This window comes from Podarcis pityusensis (genome assembly GCF_964106645.2).
Source record: "Podarcis pityusensis genome assembly, chromosome: 14".
NCBI classification, from domain to species: Eukaryota; Metazoa; Chordata; class Lepidosauria; order Squamata; family Lacertidae; genus Podarcis; species Podarcis pityusensis.
The window spans coordinates 18,676,878-18,694,392 of NC_138039.1; the positions used below are offsets into that span (position 1 = coordinate 18,676,878).

The 17,515-nt window shown below is 48.5% G+C and overlaps 1 protein-coding gene across 2 annotated transcripts in view; it reads right to left on the reverse strand.

The window, feature by feature from the left end:
* Positions 1-10,832: 10,832 nt before the first annotated feature.
* SBK1 (SH3 domain binding kinase 1) overlaps positions 10,833-17,515 on the reverse strand; it is a 77,898-nt gene continuing 71,215 nt past the window's right edge. For both annotated transcript variants that reach the window (XM_080982029.1, XM_080982028.1), the window contains exons 2-4: positions 17,300-17,502; positions 16,347-16,549; positions 10,833-13,787 (exon numbers count right to left, since the gene is read on the reverse strand). In XM_080982029.1, coding sequence (XP_080838155.1) covers positions 12,999-13,787; positions 16,347-16,549; positions 17,300-17,502 — 1,195 coding nt within the window. In that variant the 3' untranslated portion in view covers positions 10,833-12,998. The remainder of the gene's footprint in view (positions 13,788-16,346; positions 16,550-17,299; positions 17,503-17,515) is intronic.

Sequence of the window (17,515 nt, forward strand, 5' to 3'; positions counted from 1 at the left end):
AATTACGGGCTGCAGGTGATCTCAGCCTCCCTCCCCTTTCTGTTAGGAAAAAGGCTCTTCGGTGGTGAATCTTTCATAGCCTTAGCAAGCCCCAGCAGCTGCGGTTGCCATGGCAACTGGCAGAGGCCTGCAGGGTGCCAGCGAGCCTTGTTGAACAGAATCAGTGGCAGACAGCTTCAACTCTGGATCTGGGAGGGGGGATGAGATGGGGAGGCAAGGAAGTGCAGGAACTCCACTACTACAGCAAGATAATACATCTCAGTTCTCCTCTCACCTTGCAAGGCTGAAATATGCCAGCCTCAGAACCCTTCCTTGACTCAAACGCTCCCAAACTTTTCATGTCCAGACCACAGACTGGTTTATAAGGGCAAATGGGGCAATACCCCACCCGTCTCAGTTTGCCCTCAGCCAGCCGACACCTGCCTGCCTTCTGGCAGTACAACCAGCCCAGGATGTAGCTATGGCTGTCATTTCCCACTGGCCCCATTCACACCATAGTACAGTGGTACCTCGGGTTAAGAACTTAATTTGTTCTGGAGGTCCGTTCTTAACCTGAAACTGTTCTTAACCTGAGGAACCACTTTAGCTAATGGGGCCTCCCACTGCCGCCGCGCGATTTCTGTTCTCATCCTGAAGCAAAGTTCTTAACCTGAGGTACTATTTCTGGGTTAGCGGAGTCTGTAACCTGAAGCGCCTGTAACCCGAAGCGCCTGTAACCCGAAGCACCACTGTACCTTTCTTCCAATGGAGGCTCTGCCATAGGCGCCAACTCTCAGAGGCCCAGCTCTTTCCTTCCCCCAATATTTTTTTGGGGTGGGACCCCCCATGCTCAAAAGAATCAAGACGCAGAGCACTCCAAGTGCACAGCCAAGCATGGCTTGGCTTCAGTGGCCGGCTCCTTCTCCTCTTCCTCCTCCTCCTGCCATGGAAGGGAAAGATGGGAAAGCAGGCCCAGCCAGTGGCAGCAGCAGCAGCAGGAGGAGGAGGCTGAGGAGGTGGCTTAGTACCAGAAAGAAGCTGCCAACCGTTGAAGGAGCTCTGTTGCCACATCTGACTCCTGATGTTCTGATGTCGCCTGCATGATATTGCCCCTCCCCAATCTCTCTCGCAGGTTGGTGCCTTTGCTTTGTGCCCATCTAAACAAGGGATGAGGAACCAGTGGCCCTCTGGACTCCAGCTTCCATCAGCCTCAGCCAACATAGCCAAAGGTCAGGGATGATGGGAGTTGTAGTCCCAGCCCTGATCTAAACCCAGACCCTCCAACATTTCTCCAGTGAAATAGGACGGCCTATTCCATAGTAGTGTTGTTGTTGCTGCTGCTGCTGCTCCATCCATCTGACTGGGTTGCCACAGCCACTCTGGGTGGCTTCCAACTTATATAAAACCCTAATAAAACATTAAACAAAACTTTCCCATACAGGGCTGCCTTCAGATGTCTTCTAAAGGTTGTATAGTTACTTATCTCCTTGGCTCAGGGGGGTCACATACCTCCATACCCTCCAAAATTTCTCTCATGAAAATAGAGACATCCTAAGGTGGTGCTGTGGGTTAAACCACTGAGCCTAGGACTTGCCGATCAAAAGGTTGGCGGTTTGAATCCCCGCAACGGGGTGAGCTCCCGTTGCTTGGTCCCTGCTCCTGCCAACCTAGCAGTTCGAAAACTCGTCAAAGTGCAAGTAGATAAATAGGTACCGCTTCAGCAGGAAGGTAAACGGCATTTCCGTGCGCTGCTCTGGTTCACCAGAAGCAGCTTAGTCATGCTGGCCACATGACCCGGAAGCTGTACGCCGGCTCCACCAGCCAATAAAGCAAGATGAGCACCGCAACCCCAGAGTCGGTCACGACTGGACCTAATGGTCAGGGGTCCCATTACCTTTAAGGAAAAGTGAGACATTCTGGAATCAACTCAGAAACCGGCACAGCTTCTGTTAATCAGGGACTGTTCTTGGAAAATAGGGACACAGTGGGTCTATAAACCCAGTAATGTCTATGCTATCTGGCTGTGGCTTCCAGGGTCTTTTATTCCGCTGGCTACCTGATCCATTTAACTAGAGCTGCCAATGATTCGACTCCATATAAAGCAGGTCCTTATATTCTCATGTTCCTATCCCATTGGTCTACTTCCGGAAATCTACTCCCAACAGCTGTTCTCAATCTGGATAGAATCTTTCTTCTGTCTTTCTTCCTTTTGGTGCTTGAAGCAGAATATTAGAATGCTTCCTTTGCTCTCCCCACCCACCCACTGCCCCACAGCCTAATTAACTTTCTCCATCTGTCTCCAGAGGGGCTGCCTCTTTGGTCAGGCTTCTAAATAATTGACTGTTCATCGGTCAGGCAAGGACGCAGTCAAGATCAGCAGCTGGCTTCATGTTAGCTGCCTCAGCCAAAAGTCACCAAATGTCATTTTCGACATTTGTGCTCCAGACTACAGGTCAGGTGTGCGTTCATTTTCCGCTGCCATTGTATTAATGGCTGTGCATTTATTTGGGCATTGCTCCTGCTGTTGTGTGTGTGTGTGTGTGTGTGTGTGTTATAATATATAACATATATTCTCCACACAGTTGTATTTTATAGCTCAGTTGGTTAGAGCATGGTGATGACAATGCCAAGGTTGCAGGTTCGATCCCCTGTAAGGGACAGCTGCATATTCCTGCATTGCAGGGGGTTAGACTAGATGATCCTCAGGGTCCCTTCCAACGCTATGATTGTCATAGAATGGTTGGGAGTGTCCCAAAGGGCCATTTAATCTAAGCCCCTGCAATGCAGGGATCACAGCTAAAGAACCTCTGACCAAATGGCCTTTCCAGCTGTACAACTCTATGATTCTGTGATCCAGTGAAATATGTTACTCATGGAATTCTTACTAACTGTACAGCTTTAAGTGAGGTTATCATAAGACCTCAAAGACAATATCTTGATATTTTTAACTAAAACAAATCTTTTTAGAAATGTTACTACCCTCCAAAATGAAAACAACAATTTTTCTCCCAGGGAATCTGAATGAAACAACCCAAATTTGTACTTGTCTAATTTTAGTTGACATTTAGTTCCGTTGCTTTTCTTAGGTTGCTGTTCCTATGTGTTATCGAAGTGTATGTTCTCGCTTTCCTAATACTTTTTAATTTAAAAAATCAGGTGTGTGACGGGTGGGCAGCGCCAGCCACAAGAAATAGGGGAGATAAGGATCTGTCCTGGACAGATTAGGTACTTCCCCCCTCCCCCCCCCTCCACTGTTGTATAGAAATCCAAAACTGAGTTTCTGATTCCAACAAAAGTTGCCTCCCTTTGAGCAGAGCAAATCCCCGCAGCGGCTCCTGCATGGTTTGGAGAAGCTGATGGATGTCGGAGATGATGAAATGACCAGCAGGCCGTGGCAAAAGGTTGCCTCTCTGCAGATGCGACCGTGACCGGAAGACAGAGGCCCATTGATTCTGCCGCATGAAAGCGGTGCTGTTATCGCTCCCAGCCAGAGCTGCGCAGGGCGAGAGGAAGGCAAGAGCAGCGAGATGGGATCAGAGACTCGGAGCCCCGAAATAGATGAGGTCAGAGGAATAAATGAAGAGCAGCGGGTGTGTGGCGGGCGGGCGAGAGAGAACAAAGGCCACCTGAAAGGGGCGAGAGGCAAAAGAGGCGCATCTAAGGCTCTCATCGGAAGCCAGCCTCGCGCGTTGCCTGCTACCTTGGCAAGGCTTCGGAAGAGATTTCCTCTACCTCTGTGGATTTTAAAGTGGAGCTCTAATTGGGCTCTGTGCACCTGCTGCCAGTCCTCCTCCCTGGGCTGAGCAGCGTCCCTCGCTCTTTCTTGCCTTCTCCTTTAGCTCTTCCAGCCTCCCAATAAGGCTTTAATGAAATCTGCCCTTAATTAAATCCAGGCTCATTTGCATAATTACTAGGAAATTGAAATTAGCCTGGCGACGTGGCTGGAATGCATTCTGTGTCCATCTCTTGACCCTGGTGTGTGTGTGTGTGTGTGTGTGTGAGAGAGAGAGAGAGAGAGAGAGAGAGAGAGAGAGAGGGAGAGAGAGAGAGAGAGAGACTGTCAGATTCAGCCATATAAAAGGATGACACTGGGAAGAGATTTTCCCACAATACACCTAGGAGTTCCTGCTCTTATGAGAGAAACCTTGGAGGGGAACTAATGTGGCATAGTGGCTAAAAGGCTGAATTGTGATCAAGGGATATCCTGGTAAGGGTTGGTCCCAGGGTTGGGAAATCCTTCTGCCAAGTGCTGCTTAGTGAGCTGTCCACCTGGTGCCATCCTACTTGGATGGACATTTCCAGATTCTTCAGCCCCATGGTGCCTTCGGTGTGGGCTCCTGAGGGTCTGATTTTATTCCCTATGCTGCTTAACATGAAAGCACTGAGTGGGGTTATGTGGAGTTTTGGAGTCCATTGTCAGCAATATGCTGATGACACACAGCTCTACTTCTCCTTTACATCTGCAGGCAAGGCAGTGGAAGTGCTGGACCAGTGTCTTGCCTTGGTAACAGACTGGATGGGAGCCAATAAACTGAAGCTCAATCAGATAAGACTGAGACACTGTTAGTGGGTGGTTCCCTAGATCAGGTGGATGGGAGGTTGCCTGCTCTTGATGGGGTTGCCCTCCCTCTGAAGGAGCGGGTATGCAGCTTGGGGGGGGGGGACGGACTTCTGCATCCTTTGTTGTCAATTGAGGCTCAGGTGGCCTCAGCGGTGCAGAGTGCCTTCCATCACGTTTGGTTGGTGACCCAGCTGCACTCCTATTTGGACAAGGATGACTTAACTTCTGTCATCTATGCTCTGGTAACCTCTAGGTCAGATTATTGCAACGCGTTATTTGTAGCACTACCTGTGAAGAGGTCCAGAAACTTCAGCTGGTGTAGAATTTGGCGGCTAGGTTGCTCACTGGGGCAAGACAATTTGAGCATATTACACCGATTCAAAGCTGCCAATCGGTTTCTGGGCCCAATTCAAAGTGCTGGTTTTGACCTGTAAAGATCCAATTTGCTCCCTAAATGCAGGGGAGCTGAGCTGCCCCTTCCACAGCTCTTTTCCAATTCAGATTGACCCTAAGCTGTTCTCTCCTTCCTTCCTTCCTTCCTCTCTCTCTCTCTCTCTCTCTCTCTCTCCTCCCTTTCCATCTTCTTCATCAGAGTTCCAAAGAGGGCACCCAGCATAATTACCTGCCATTCATTAAGATCCTTTTGGCCTAATCCCTGAATCAAATGGGGATCACCGAGAGCTTGCTTCTCCCTTGCCCATTCTGCAGGGCTTGCGTAACATTCAAACCAGGATGAGATCGCGTGTATGGAACGAGATTTGGAAATATGAGAGGAGGGAGGCCAATGTTGCAAGTTTGTACTGCCCCTCCCATCATGCTTGGGCCCTGAATTCATGCAGTCTCTCCCCTTAACACTGATCCACAATTGCTCCAGTGAGCCCATCTCCCGGTCTCCCATGTTGGTTCAGGCTGGCGGTCTTGCTGTGTCTCCGCTCTATGTTTGCCTGCAGTGTCGCCTGAGGCCTCTGGCAGCTCCCGGTGTTCCTGGCAGAATTGGCTCAGCTGTCGCAGGGCCAGGCATGGATCAAGGAAAACACGGCATGCATATTCATGAGGAGCCGTGTCGGAAGCCTGGCACACACCCTCCCCTGCTGGGTCTGTGTTGCTGAGTCTCCCGGGATCCAGCCTTTACAGAGTGCACATCAAAGCCCTCTCTCTGTGCAGGCCGTGGGCAGCACTTCATGCTGGAATGCAGTCCCCCATCACCACACCCCCAGGCATGCTCAAAGCTCCTTGGAAGCCAACATCCTTTGACCTGGAAAACAGCCTTCTCCTTCCAGCTGTGTAAACGGTCAGGCTGAAACCGGTAGACAGGGAACTTGCTTCAGACCTGGGCCATATTCACACCACACATACCTGTGATGCCACTTTTAACAGTCACAATGTGTCCCCCCCCAAAAAAGGGATTCTGGGAGCTGTAGTTTGTGAAGGTTGCTGAGAGTTTATAGGAGACCCTTATTCCCCTCCCAGAATCCCATAGGAAGAGGGATTGATTCTTAGGGCAGTGTAACTGGTTCTGCCACACTGGGCACCTAGGGGACACTGCAGGGAGTCACAACTATGACCTAGTGAATTGAGCAGAATGTGTCAAAAGGTGAAAATCCAGACACTTTTGCCCAAAGTTGTTGAGCTTTCTTTGCAAAATCTCAAAAAATAATTGCTGTCTTTGAGCTAGACAGGCACATGATAGGAGCTGAAGCTCACAGTGTTTTCCTGTAAAGTCGCTAGAGAGAACTATGTGAGAGACACTCCCAATGTGCCCTGACAAGCGGAGGGCATAGCTATGTATTCTCCTACCTGCCTGGGCACACCCCCTTCTTCTTTCCACCTCTTTGCACTCTGCCAGCAATGTGAGAACATCTGGATATCCGAGCTCCAAGCTCAGACTACCTTCTAAGCTAGACCTAAGTATGTGTTTGCAACTGAATTACCATGTTAAGCCTGCCTGAACAAAGCTGTTGCATCTGTTACTCTTCAACAGGTGTTCTGGGTGAGTAAAGAGGAGTCAGACCATAGATCCATCTAATTCAGTATTGTCTACACTGACCGGCAGCAGCAACCCTGGGTTTCAGAGGAGGCTCTTTCCCAGCCCTACCTGGAGATGCCTAGGATTGAATTTGGGACCCTGCATGCAGGGCAGATGCCCTGTCACTGAACTACGGCAATTCACATTGGCATTAGTGCTGGGGAACAGAACAGCCCAATTCTTCTCCCCCATGCCACCATCTTTCCCCACTCTTGCATGCATGAAGATAAGACAGGTCAATGTTTTTACCCCCTTTTTATTTTATAGCAATTGTCCGCAATATAGAATTAATTAAATAACATTTAAAAACCTCCTTTTCACAAGTCAAGAGAATTCCAGAATATTTACAAACGTTTGTTCCGCGCTGTTGCGTGTGTGTGTGATGGTGAATGTTTCTTTGCTCCATTTTTTAAATCTTTTCTCTTTCTCCTCCGGGAAGGAGTGGAAGAAGTTGCCTATCTGGGGTGTGTGTGAGAGAGAGAGAAAGAATATGTACGCCCCACGTTGGCATATAACCTTGATGGTGGCTTGGCAACACCCCTTCCCTCTCCTTTGCAGGAGTACACTATAAGAACGGCGCTTACACATCCGACCAGTTCACAATGCTAAGTCACAAACACAACCACGTAAGGCAGTGAAGCTTCCCCAAAGGTGTGGTTTTTCCAAACAACAGAATAGTCCTTGAAAAGGGCTACTATCACCCCATCCCAGAGGAGGGCTGGCCATGAGGCAAGGTGAAGGGGTGGAGTCTGGGCATGGTTTAGGGAAGCTTTTAATGTTTAATAGGTTATTGTATTTTAGTGTTTTGTTGGAAGCCGCCCAGAGTAGCTGGGGGGACCCAGCCAGATGGGCAGGGTATAAATAATAAATTATTATTATTATTATTATTATTATTATTATTATTATTATTATGAGTGGCATTGTGGGAAGCAGATGGGACACATTAAAGAGACTGGGCCGGCCCTACCATTAGCTCCTGCCACCTCAGCTGGACCTAAGTAATGGTTTTTGCTTAGCGTTATGTCTGAACCTTGGTCTTTGTACAAAAAAGCCATGAACCATAAGCAAAGCTTGCTCTTGGCTTACCCCTTTTGGTCTGACTGAGCAAAACAAACCATGATCCTGGGTTTGGATGTACGGTTAAGCCAAACCATGGCTTAGCTCTGTGTAGGGTGGCAGCAGATAGGGATGGGGAAATCAGTCAGTTTTGGTTTCTCTTTTGCTATCTCCTTTCCCCAGTCTTAAGTTCAGTTTTCCACATCCGTTTACAATTTATTAATTTATCTTTCAAGCCTTCGTGAAAATTCATTGGCACTTTAGTGCGGATTTCTTCTCACATAAATTTTGTGTGTGCTATTCTGCCTAAGATATGCATTTTATTTTATTTTATTGCAAATCAATGTTGCTTACTATACCGTACAATCACATCTTACTAGCATCTAACTCATGTGCGATTTCAACCCTATGTGGTCGATTCCTGAATTACAGAAGGTTGAACTAAATGACCCTCGGGGTCTCTTCGAACTCTTCCATAGAATTCTACAGTTCTATGAAGGCAGGCTGGTTGAGACTGCACGAGTTAAATCCAAGCAATGGGGATAACTTAAAAGCTCTTTTTGCATGGAGTCTGCTTGGGGTTGCTATGCATGGGAAGAGCTTTAAAGCTCTCCTCCTTGCTTGGAGGGCAGCTCAGTACATCAACTCTGGGATGCTCTTGTGAGACCATCCCAGCTCCTGCGAGATCTCGCACAAGCACACCTGTAGTCGTGCTGAGCATCTCTTGCCTCTCTAACAAGACAGAGAGCTTAAAACCTTTTGGGAGGCCAGATCTGCTTGGGGTTTCTTGGCACAAAAAGAGCTTCTAGGCTGCCTCATACTTGGTTATCTCTCTCTCCCTCCAGCTATGGGTTGGTTGTACCCTTGGAACTGAACCCTGGCATAAATCGCCATCGTACAGTAATGCATTTTTGCATGTTCTTTACACTAGTACATGCATTTATATGCACATATTGGCCTGCTATGTGCATTTCCCACACACATTACTTGGCTGGAGAACAACAGTGCACAATTGGGAGAGGTGTGAATTCTGAAGAACGGCTGTGTTTCCGTTTACGTATTATTTCAGAAACCGAAGTAAGCAAGTTCACGTCTAAATGCAAACTGATCAAATTTCTTCCCTTTCCCAGCAGCAGCAAGAAATGGCTGTACAGTCGCCTTTCAACCATAGCAAAGCTTGACTATAGCTTAAAGCAATGTAGGAACCAATCCAACAGCTCTCTGGAATATGGTCCCTTTTCTTATGAAGAGCAACAACCAAATGCTAAATGCCACTCCCCCATATGATTTTGGTATCTTCCTTTTGGGGGAAAAGCCTTTTCTCCAGAACTGAAGGAGCCTCATCAGAATCACACATTTGGGGAAGTTTCACTGCCTCAATGCTACAACAGGAAATTACCATTATCTTAAATGTGTTTTCTTCTTTTAAAAAATAAAAAAACATAGTATTTTCCATAACACACCCATCTTCCACATGAGGTTTTTTTTTGTTTGCTTTCCAAAAAATTATTACCATTGTAATGTTTTCATTTTAGTTTTAAATTAAAAGAAAGAAAGCTTTCCTTCTCAATTGTGACAGAAACTGAGGTAATGCATGTTTGATACGGGGAGGGGGAAACCTCTTATATGGTGAGGGGAACAAGTCCAAAAGTGGACGGGCAACAGAAGGGAAAACAAAGACCAAGAACAAGGATAATGGAAAACATGTCACACTCGCGCGCGCCCAACGGACCCCATTCCCAACATCCCCAACCTTCCCCCTCAATTCCCCCCCTCAAAACAATTCAAAAAATAAAAATAAACCAAAACAAGGTCTATATGGTGTTCTTAATCCTTATCTACATTATTGCACAAAAGATCAAGGACAATTGGAACCTAAGGCAAAAAGGAGACGTTGCAGCTAATATCTAAAAATTCTGTGCAATGCCTATTTCTAAAAAAAGTCTAGCCTCGGCTGCCACCCCACACAGAGACAAGATGGTGGCAGTGACGCCAAGGAGAAAGGAGGGGAAACAGCTGCGCCCACTCGGGAAGTCAAGACATACGGATTAACAAGCGGGGACTACGAATTGGCGAAGAGAGGAGTGGCGGGGTGTGCCAGGTCACACCGAAGGAGGTCAGGAAACGCCTGGTGCACCCCCAACACGCAGAGCTTGCCTGAAAGGAGGCAGCGGTAAAGGCAGTTAAAGTGGTGTCTCTCACATACACGCTCTTCCACCCTCCCACAACCCTGGTCAGGGTCTGGGCTAAGAGGATGGAGCCACGGTAAGGTTGCGCTTGGTCACCTCAGGCTGCTGTGTTATCCGGAGCTTACAGACAACTGGGATTGTGGGACGAACGGGAGTCGCCAGCCGGCACTGATAACACAGAAAGTGCACCCTTGCCTTTTTCACACACAAATGCACACGCGCGCGCGCACACACACAATCTGGTTAAATACCAGCTGCTGGGCAGTGCCCCCTCGAGTTGGGAAGGGGTGGGGAAGTGGTGGCGGGCAGCCACTTTTGAGATTTTGTAAACTGCTTGTTGCTTCGGAAATAGCGTTTTAGCCCTTTGTGTGGAAAGGATGGAACCCTGGAGAGGTTGAGACACACACAAGACACACCCGGCAGGCCCGCAGTCTGGCTCGGAGGAGAGATGAGTGTGTACGACCCCACAGGAAGTGAAGGGCTGAGCTGAGCTGAGCTGCTCTGCCCAGGGCCATTCTCACCTAGGTTGGGAAATGGGAGGCGAGGCAAGCGGATGGGGACGAAGGAAGGAGACACAACAACAGACTTGGCTTTATCAGAGAGACACTGCAAAAGGCCTGCCTTCCTCTACAGAGTTGACCCTCCCCAAAGGAACAGCACCAAGGGGTGACTACCGTGACTCCCGGGAGCAAGGCCTCCCCACAGCTCAAGGGGTTCAAGTCGACAGCAAAGGGAGGTCAGTGTTGGTCTAAGCCCTTGGTGAAAGGAGGGCGTCTCGTCGCTAGGAGCCCCATTGTGGAAAGGTCAAAAATCCTCGCCGTTTGCCTCCTAAGCCCTAGTTGAATTGAAAGCAGATCCATTCCCCTGTGGCTTGCCACAACGCACAGGCACGGCCTTTGGTCTTCATTCTCAACTGATTTCCCCACCCAACGGGTTATCGGGACATTTTGCCATGGGCAATGTTGTTTTAGCACAGTCTACGCTTCAGTCATACTGCAATGACCCCCCCCAAAAAACCCTCCCTACCTTTCTTCCCCGCACCCTACCCTGTCCCAAAGAATATATCTGTACCAGAATCCTGATTATAAAGTCAGCCCAGAGAGATGGGCAGTATGAACTGGCAGCCCTTGGTGTCATCTGAGGGTCTCCATTAGGCACAGGGCATTGCTCCCTCTCGGATGGGCTCTAGTCCTGGCTCCTGTAATGTTTAGATGTCCATTTTTCCCAGCATACTAGAATCCTAAGCCGTGGCTCCAACTCAGGTTTTATAGAGGATTCTTCTCTTTATATAAAAGCTAGGCCAGTTAGAAAACCATAAAAGAGTTTAGCAGGCCTCAGTTCAAGAGCTTCTTTGATGCTCAATACATTCTTATGAAGCCACCCAGTCTTACAGTTCCCTAGGGGTATACCCTACATACCCTGAAACTTTCTGCCCAATTGCTCCTTATTGGACTGGTGTTCAACAAGACCAGGGGTGGGCAAGTTGTGGCCTTGGGGCCACATGGGAATCTTGGCCTAATTTCACATGGGTGAAGGGTGGAGGTGTAAGATGATGACGGAAAGAGAGAGGAAATGAGAGAGCAAAGGGGGCAGAAGAAAGAGATGAAGAGGGTAGTAAAAATAGAGAAAAGAGGGCAGCAGAAAGAAAAGGTGGCAGAGAGAGAGAGAAAAGGGGGTGACTGAAGAAAGAAAGACAGGGAGCAACAGAAAGAGAGAGAAAAGGGGATGGTAGAAAGAGAGAAAGATGGGGTAGCCATATTCACCTTTGGCCTGGCCCTGCCTGATTTCGACTCCTGTTCCATCCACTTTCAAGGTGTGTGTGTCCCCCACCTCAATAGAAGGAATGCAGTTCTTGACAAGGAAAAAGGTTGCCCACCCCTGAACTAGAGTGCCCTGTCTGAGCTGTGAACTCCCAGGGCGCTGCAGGAAGAAGTTTGTGCTCCCGCACAGAGCACCCTTCCCCTCACACGCGCACCTCTTGCAGTGCACATGCCTGGTTGCGATCACAGGCGGGTGGTGGCCTCACACAAAATGGCTTCCCCTTTGTCCTCCCCATCATTCGGCCCAAGCACCCAAGCCTTTTCCTCAGGGGCGATGGCCATGTGGCCAACAGTGAACGCCTGACCTGAACATCCAGACTGTAGAGACACATTTACATACAGCCACACACACACGTTGACACAGGAAACACTTGCTACATCAGTGGCACCAATGACATCACTGTGATATCTCTGTGGTCCCCGGATTGCCCTGACTCTGCACTTTGTTCACACCTGGAGGGGTTAGCGCCAGTCAGAAATAAAAACGACTCTCCCCGCCACTTCCTCAGGAAGTGATATATTAGCTGTGCTACGTGTCGGTCTCAACTGGGATCCCTGTTCCCCCCTTGCCATTGGAATTGGAAGCTGGATCCAGTACAAGTGCCAATTCAACAGACAGCCCTCCCCCAGCACACTGAGCTCACCAGCCTCTTTTTCTGGAGTCTGTTCTGACTTCACCCCCTGGCAACCAGGCGTAGGGGCGTTGTAAGCCAGTTGATGCCCAGCAAAGAGGCTCCAGATGACTTAAATAACCAGCCCCAGCCTCTTTGCTTACCACCAACTCTATCCCAGCAGGCCCAGAAAGAAACTGCTTGCCAAATCAATGGGGCTCTTCTGCCCCTCCACCCCAAGCCCCAACCCAATCCATTATTATTATTTTCATCGCAAGGACCCCCGCTCAGAAACCATCTCAAAGCTACTCCTGATGGGCAAAAAGAGAAAGCCACCGGCCAACTGGGTTTCCCTCCCCTCCCTTCAGAGACAAAGTCCCGATTCCCTCAGATGTTCATCCTTGAGGCGCTATGGGCTCCGTCTTCTCCTGCCACCGACTCAGCAGTCCCTTAATCCAGCCCTCAGCTCCCAGTCTTCAAGTGAATGAGGAGAGAAGGCCTTTCTTCTCCTGTGGCCTCAGACAACCATGGACATCCTTAGGATTACTGAGGAAAACGGAAAGCCACATTATCTATCCTCTTCCCCCACCACCCCTGTTTTTCGTCGTTGTTGTTTTTTTGCTTCGAAAGACATGGATCCCGGTCCCCAAAATGGATTCTGTTCGCACGCAGCCTGTCCCAGAGCAGGAGAGGGCATTGCAGTGCTGACATCTTAACTGCAGGCCGTGAGGCACCGAGGGGCCTGCCACGCCCTCGTCAGACGCAGATCTCGATGGCTGTGGCCAGGACCATCTGGCCTTTGCCTTTGTCCTGCCGCCCATCAGTCCTGCTTCCTGCCCCGGGGGAAGGGAGGCCAGACTCTGAGGCAGACAGCCGGGAGACGCTGCCTTCTGTCAGGATGGTCCTCTTGAGGGGGGTCGGGGTGCAAGTGCTGGGCGTCTCGTGGCGGTGAGGGCCGGCGGAGAGTTTGTCTCCGGTGTGCTTGCGGGAGCGGTAGGAGGGCCGGCGCCGCACCTCCGACATCAGGTCGTACTTGATGAAGAAGAAGACCTCCTTCACAGGGCAGCGCTTCTCCGGGTCCAGGGCCAGCAAGCGCTGGAACATCCGCAGCGCGTTGTCCGTGAAGCGGCGCCACTGGGAGGGCAGCCCCGCCAGGCGCCCCTTTTGCCACCTCACAAACTCTTCAAAGAAGGTGTCCGAGGCCGAGGCTGCCTCCCAGGGGAAGTTGCCCGTCAGCACGCAGAAGATGAGCACCCCGAAAGCCCACACGTCAATGCTAGTGTCCACGGTGAAGCCCTCGGCCCGGCCGGCCTGGCACACCTCGGGCGCCGTGTAAGGGATGGTCCCGCTGATGCGCTTCACCCGGCACCCCACTTTACGTGTCATGCCGAAGTCGGCCAGCTTGACACGCCGGCAGTCGCGGTCGAAGAGGAGGACGTTTTCCGGCTTGATGTCCCGGTGGACTAAGTTTTTGCTGTGCATGTAATCTAAGGCCAGGCCAAGCTGCTGCACACAGCGCTTCACCATGTCCTCAGGAAGCCCCACCTGCAGGTAGAGAGAGAGATACCATCAGCTAGGAAAGGGCATCAGGAAACGCCAGGAATAAACATGGCCTCCCAAGAACACTCAATGACTCTAGACTTCCGGGACAGCGCCATCGGCAATGGCGGAGTTCCTCTGACAGAGAGGAACCCGCTCCGTGAAAATTGGGTCTTGCCGCCGCGGCGAAGGCGGAGACCATTTAAAAATCCCAGGCGGAGGAAGCCTGGGAACGTGGGATTCGGCTGACACCAGGAGCGCCTTCCCTACTCGCAGGGAAACCCTTTTTTGGGGGTCCGAAGCGACGTGGGGTGAGTGGCGCGGTGTTTTGAATCAACCGCTACTTTTCCGGAGTGAAGCCACACAGCCGTTGCCGGAGAGCGCTGTCTTTTTCCTGTGGACATTTGGACTCTAAACAAGTACCCGTGAGTAGAACGGAAAATTGGATCAAGTATTAAGAAATATTTTAATTTGGCATCGAAACGGGAAGGTTCTAAACAGGAAGTCCGCCTCCCGTTTTTTGTAAATAGATTGAAGCAAAAACTTTGTAAGCTAAAGTCGTACATAAAGTTCTAAATTTCCTTCATTCATTACTACCAAAACCCCTCTTGGAAGCAGGAGAAAAGAGGGGGATTTTTGACTGTTTAAGCATGCAGGAGAGAGAGTAAAGAAAGATAAATTTTCCACCGTCTCAAACCTGGGAACGGGGTGTCAGAGACAGAAATTTATGGGGAAAGTTCATCGACTGTGAACGGAACGTCTTTTGACAGATAGAAAAAAAAAAGAGAAATATACTGATTCCAATGTTGCTTCTTGCAATCAAAAGAAACAAAGTATTTGAAAAGTGAAAGTAACTTTTCCTTGTTGGTCCTGCTTTTAAAAGATGGATACAAATAGAAATTGTCTCCTTTAGAGGGAGCTTGTCAATTTGTTGCTGGAGCTGATCTGGGGACCTCACAGCTGTATGATTAGGATCGTGAGACCAGACTCTAACCTTGGGGGAAAAAATGTGTTTACAAGAAGTCTTGGTGCTTGCTTTGTGCAAGACAAGTGCTTTGCTGGAGAAGATGGATTTGATGACTGTTGCAGTTAAAAACTTTGGACAAACAGCGAATACCCATATAGAAATCATTCAGGAACCAGCCCAGGAATCTGTTTTGATAGGGCAAGCGCAAGGGCAGAAGAAAACGGAGGAGGTTGTTGTTGAACCTCAAATAATACAAATGGAGAGACCCGGGGCCTTGCAGGAGTATAAGCCGCTGATCTCGAAGTTCGAATCTGGAGTGGCCCAGGGGGGGTTTGGAGTTGTGAGGGCTCTTAATTTTGGAAAGACTTTGAAATATGCTTTTAAATACTTTCTGGATTACAGTGTTGACTGTGGGCAATGGGACTGTGGGGAATGGGCTGATCTGCTGAGGAGAGATGGAGATGGAGATACTATTGGATTGGAGTCCTCCCGAGATCTACTCCCCAATGAGAAAGGAAAGAAAATAAGAAAAAGATCAACAAAAGATAAAGTAAAGGGCAGGTATAAACAAGAAGAAGATCTGCAGAAGGGGCATGGAAAAGATTTAAGAGCCTCGGACATAAGAGCACCAGGTTGATGGATTAGATAAACAAGAAAGGACTGACATAACCCGAGACCAGGAAGAAGAGACGATGGATGAAGATTGGAAGAAAGTTTCAAAATTTATTTAGAAAAGTATTGTAAAATTAATGAGTATTAGAAAAATGTTGGAATGAAATTATTTGGCCTTAGCAGAAATGTCAAAAAGAATTATGAAAGAATATGTTATGGTTAAAAGAATTTGGTATATATAAGTTTTAAGCTTTAAGTTTTAGGGTTTTTTAGGTAAGATAAGGTTAAAATAGATTAAAGTAATTTAAATGACAGAATATTGTGAAAGATGGGAAGGATTTGCTGAGGTAATTAATAACTAGAATACAAAAAAGGGAGGTGTGAGGAGGTCATTGAAATAAGTTAATGAAAGTTAAGGATTTGGGAATATTAGATTTGTTTTTTAATTGTTTGTTTATTCTTGTTTTTTGATTTAGATGTATTGTGTGTTTTGTTATTTTATTTTATTTTACACTGGTTTTTATTGATCTGTATTGTTTAATTGTTATGTTTATCTACTTCTTTCTCTCTTTTTCTCCTTTTCTTGTCTTTTCTTTCTTCTTTTTTATGTAACTTTAAAATTCTCAATAAACATCATTTTAAAAAAAAAAAAAGAACATTCAATGACTCTAAAGGCTCCATTTCTTGTTGTTATCAAAGTGAGCCTTGTCAACTCGGGGAATGACCAACGATTCTCCTGAAGCTGATCTCAGTGCTCAAGTTGGGCTATAAGGGTTCAGACAATTCCTGGGATCGATTGTTAAACCGCTCTGAGAATTGCAGCACTGGGAGTGGAATAGAGCTCTCTTAACGCTCTAACAAACTACAGCTCCCAGAATTCTTAGAGGGAAGCCATGCCTGTTTAACGAGGCATCATAGCGCTTTAGATGTGTGGGTTCTGAGGGACCCAGACAGCCAAAAAGCCAGTGGAACTGAGGCCTAGTTACCTGTGGCGGAATGATGTCAAAGAGGTCTCCGCCAGGTGCATATTCCTGGGCAAACACGTAACAGTCCTCCGTCTCGAAGACCACATCAAAGACCTTGATGATAAAAGGGCTCGAGGAGAGTGTATTGGTAATGCTGAACTCCCTCAGGAAGTTCTTCAGTTTCGTCTTGTTCTTGTTAACAAACTTCAGCGCCATCTTGGTGCCTGTAAATGGGGAGGGAGAAGTGGGAGGAAGGACAGAGAATGCTCAGGATGTCACTCACTTTGACTTACGAAAGCAGAACAAAATGATTTCAGAGTTTACCGCCTTGATGGAGCAATTGTGATAACTGGAAAGGAACTTTTGATGGGGCTGAAGGTTCCCCACAGGTTGTGGGATGTGTTATGGTCAATCCCTGAGAGAGGGCAGGGTGAACTGGATTGAGGGTGCATAGAATCTAGACCAGGCTTTATCAAACTCGGCCCTCCAGATGTTTTTGGCCTACAACTCCCATGATCCCTAGCTAGTAGGATCAGTGGTCAGGGATGATGGGAATTGTAGTCTCAAAACATCTGGAGGGCCTAGTTTGAGGAAGCCTGATCTAGAGAGCTGTACAAAGGTAATGTTTAGATTCACTGCTCTGCTCACATTTGACTCTGGCCCCACCACTGGAATGTGGCCCCTGGAATATTGCCCAGAAGGGAATGTGGCCCTCAGGTTGCTTTAAATGAAACATACAGGTGGAAGAGGTAATTGCTTCAGGAGCCAGGTATCTCAGGAGTACATAAGGCAGGTATGGAGAATGTGTGGTCCTGCAGATATTGCTACAAACCCCATCATCCCTGGTCAATGACCAACCTGATGGGAGCTGCAGATCAGCAACACCTGGAGGGACAATGGTCCCTCACACCTGACCTAAGGCATGGGTGTTCTCTTGCTTGGACTCTACCAGCAGAGGGCACTGCTGAGCTCACCTGTGCTCTTGTGGGAAACAAGGTCCACCTTGCCGTAGGTCCCTTTTCCCAGCTCGCGGATGAGGTCATAGTGTTTGTTGATGTCCGTGCCGGACAGCGTGCGGATGGCCAGTGACTGCATGTCCTCCGTGATGAGGGGGACCCCACAGCAAGCCAGCTTGCGTGTCGGTTCCTGCTCAATAGAGCCCGCACTCATGGTCACACTGGAAGACAGAA